Source organism: Amphiura filiformis, chromosome 16 (genome assembly GCF_039555335.1).
Source record: "Amphiura filiformis chromosome 16, Afil_fr2py, whole genome shotgun sequence".
Classification (NCBI taxonomy): domain Eukaryota; kingdom Metazoa; phylum Echinodermata; class Ophiuroidea; order Amphilepidida; family Amphiuridae; genus Amphiura; species Amphiura filiformis.
In genome coordinates, this window is record NC_092643.1 from 31,969,429 (window position 1) to 31,973,356 (window position 3,928).

The 3,928-nt window shown below is 40.4% G+C and overlaps 1 protein-coding gene across 1 annotated transcript; it reads left to right on the top strand.

Moving 5' to 3' along the window:
• The first annotated feature begins 619 nt into the window (after positions 1-619).
• On the top strand, positions 620-1,132 carry LOC140172565 (uncharacterized). The gene has a single exon (XM_072195708.1). It carries the CDS (start codon positions 620-622, stop codon positions 1,130-1,132), a length of 513 nt encoding a protein of 170 aa, XP_072051809.1.
• The last annotated feature ends 2,796 nt before the right edge of the window (positions 1,133-3,928 follow it).

Sequence of the window (3,928 nt, forward strand, 5' to 3'; positions counted from 1 at the left end):
AAAAAAAAAAAAAGAAGGAAATTTAATTAGGCAGAGGTGGCGCTCGAACCCACGCTGCACTGCGCCGCTATCACGTATACCATATGACCAGCGCCTTAGACCGCTCGGCCACGAAGGACTTGATAGTGTCATCGTGAAAATTTAAACATATAATATTCATAAATCGCAACTTCATTACTGCATCATATTTTGGAATTTTATCTGCTTAAACATTAATGTGTATTATAATAAAGCTACCATTATTTATATTGTTGAATTCTCAAGCGCATAGAGACAATTAATACGAGGGTCCTATGAATAGGCCTACATACACTACGTTCGCTTGTTCGCAGACGACTGTCTGATTTATAGATCCATATCATCCGTCAGTGACTCACAAGCTCTCCAAGAAGATCTTACTACACTCCATCACTGGTCGTCCAAATGGCAGATGCAATTCAATACAGATAAATGTCACACCATGAGAATCACCCTGCGTCGGAATGTCATCGAAACCAATTACCATCTTGGAGGAAGTGTTCTATCCGTAGTATCTGAGTATCCGTACCCGGGCTTGACAATGACAAACACCCTCTCCTGACAGAAACACATTAACAACATCACCACTCGTGCCAATAGAATGCTCGGCCTCATTCGTAGGAATCTCAGAGCCAGTCCTCAAAAGCTGAAACAACAGGCGTATTTCACCTTAGTCCGACCACACCTGGAATACTGCTGCACCGTGTGGAACCCTCATACCAAGAAACTCATCACTCAGGTTGAAAACATACAACGTCGCGCTGCCAGATTTGTCCTCGGTAATTACCATCAAAGAGAGAGTGTGACTGCCATGATCTCGGAACTGGAATGGATATCTCTTGAGAAGCGAAGACAGGCAGCCAGTTTGCAGATGATGTACAAGATCCACAATCAACTCATCGCCATCAATCCCAACAACTACCTAACAGCGATGCAGCCTAGTGCCACCCGGTCATTCCATCCAAGCAAGTACCAGATCATTCCAGTAAGGGTACAAGTCTACCAATACTCATTCTTCCCAAGGACTGTCGCCTGGTGGAATACCCTCCCTGATAACATCTTGACCTCGCCTTCACCAGAGGTCTTCAAGGGAGCGGTTGCAAGTCACATCTAAGCCTTGGCGCCTTTTTACTCGCACCTGTATAATACCGCACCTGCACCTTTGGTTTCCGCACATGTGCCTACACCAGTCATCGGCATCAAATCCAGACTTTTGGACTCTGCTGATTATCACGTAGAAGTAGAAGTAAAATCGATTTTGATATCGGCCACGTGCTCTGCTGTGCATGTGGCTTCCCGCAGTGGCGGAAGTTGTATTACGAACTGCATCCGAACTCCATTTTGAAGCAAATGCTTTTGACAAGGCATTGGATTGTTCCAGTTTGCATCCACATTAGACCTCTAATTTTATTTACGAAATCAAAAGATTAGATTATCATAACAACAAAACGGTAATCTTTTGTGGGGTCTAATGTGAAAATTACATTAAAAAATTACAGTTTTTACAGAATTCATTTTCACTTAATTCCAAAAACAAATGGCGTATATAAGATTGAAATAAATTCTCTACCTTCTATACTAGATCAATTGTGACGCAAGTTGTTATCAAAAATTGTTATGATAGATGTACAGTTAATATTCATATATTCCATTACCTATCTGATGGTACAGTTTTTACACAGAAAATATTTATTTGAAAAACCTGCCCCTCGGCTTTTTCCGGAAAGGTCACAGGGTTGCCGTGACCTGTGCAATAATTACAATTAAAATTTTTCTTATTCTAACAGCAAGCGTTTCTAAAATGCAGTATGGCGAAATGTGGTTTAGCTTTGGAGCGGTAACCGCTCTAGTTTTTAATACATGCAGTCTGCCGGTTGCTAGTGTCATTTCCTATTGTTAAGGTGGATTTTATTTTATGGCAAGTGCCTAGATTCCTAGAATGACCTTCTACGGATGTATATACACGACCAAGGTCGTTTCCGTATTTTGTCATCTCTGGCTTAAATTTCAACGAATTTCTCCAGTTTTTCACATTAGATTTGGTTTCATATAGGCGAAATATCCTGTAAGATTTACCCAAAACGGTGGTCAAATTTGAAAAAAAAAATCAAGAAAATTAAAATTTGACAGGGTAGCTTGGAAACCTGCTTCGCTCGCTTTCGCAAAACTCACGTCACTTAAAATCCTGTATAACTATTCCAAAGGGTTCAGACTATATTTGGTATGCAGTAAACATGGTAAATAGGGCTAGGGCATGGCATTATTTCCCATGTTCATCAAGAAGCAGTAATAGATCTTGGTATTGGCCCTATTTTTCAACTCAAAGTCCAGAGAAACTATCTTACCCTTCCCAGAATCCTTTGCAACATAATACATCCCCTCATGTCAGCCTACACCAGATCATTGAGAAGTGCTTCGACCAACAGCTACCATGCCTCATTAATTTCATTGACTTCAAGGCCGCTCAGTGCACAGGCCCTCCCTGTGGGAAATTCTTCGCATCTATGAAATCCCTCCCAAGATAATTAACATCATAAGGAGTTCATATCGGGACACAACCTGTACAGTGAAAGCAGAAGGGACCCTTTCTAGCTGGTTCTAGATCATCACCGGAGTCAGACAGGGTAACATCTGGTCTCCATTACTCTTTGGCTTAGCAATTGGGCTTCATCATGAAGAGGGTTGTTGATGAAAACAACAGGGGATTAACCCTACTGCCAAGGAGGAGTTCAAGATGTCCAGAAGAAAAGTTAGCTGATCTGGATTATGCTGATGATATAGCTCTCTTTGAAGAGACTGATGCTAAGATGGCAGAGACATGCACACGGGTATCGGCATGAAAAGTCTATCAGCGTTGTGTAATTAATTGGGGATTCACGCCACGTGAATAAAACGGGAGATAAAATTACTGCTTTGTGTCTATCACTTTCAAGAAGATATGTGTATTTTGGAAAAATAATTCCAAGAAATCTTTGTAATAACTCACAAAGTATCAGAAAGACAATAATGCCACACGTTTTCAATATTTTTGCTCTTTTTTGTGAACGTAACCAGACCCAGTTAACAATGTAGCACACCCCTTCGTGAGTTCGAATTTTACTTGTATATTCCATAGCAATCGATGATAAAAGTGCTTCTCTTTCACTCACAAATACGTGTCGTCCTGCAATTTTCTGCGAATTTCTTGAAAACATGTCTCAACCTAAATCTGAAATTTGGAGGTTTATAATTAAATAAAAAGGTATTTTTGACCCTTGTTTTCGCCACGGTTTCTGTGCCGGATTGCACATGTTTTGCGTACAAAACGTATAACATGTATCTCGCGCTATGTGGTCCATTGAGATCGATGATTTTACTGGGCCGAGATTTTCCATAGCGACAGTAGGCCTCAGAGGATGATTTAAGCACTTCCCAGCAAGTCTTGCGGTTAGCACAGCTGTGTGAGTGAACATAACACCATTGCCCGCCCACTACATACACACGTGCATGGTTAAATTTGAATTAGGACAGATATATTTACAATAAAAACACCTTCAAAAGGTTGGTCGATTTCACATTTTATGTTATCTACAGAAGGTGTGAATTATCCTTCATGCATACATCACTTTAGATCTGAAATCGACCAAGTAATAATGACACACGGGCAATTCTAAAACAACATCTTTTGCACAAAGTTCAATGGGATTTGAAAAGTAAAGTGGCAGTTGAAACTCTAGTGATAACACTTTTACAGTGCATGATGGGGCTTCCTTAAATCATCCTCTGAGTAGGCCTAAAACGTGCTTCTCTTTTGTTCGCAACAATATCTCGTCCTGCAATTTTCATTGACAAAACAGGTGAAAATAGTAACTTTTTGCCCAAGATTTGCAATTTAAAGAGAATTGGCCATTGCTCATTCTAATGACGCTAG

What these genes read in the sequence shown, in the direction of transcription:
- LOC140172565 (XM_072195708.1), top strand. Translation starts at nt 620, where the DNA reads ATGCTCGGCCTCATTCGTAGGAATCTCAGAGCCAGTCCTCAAAAGCTG.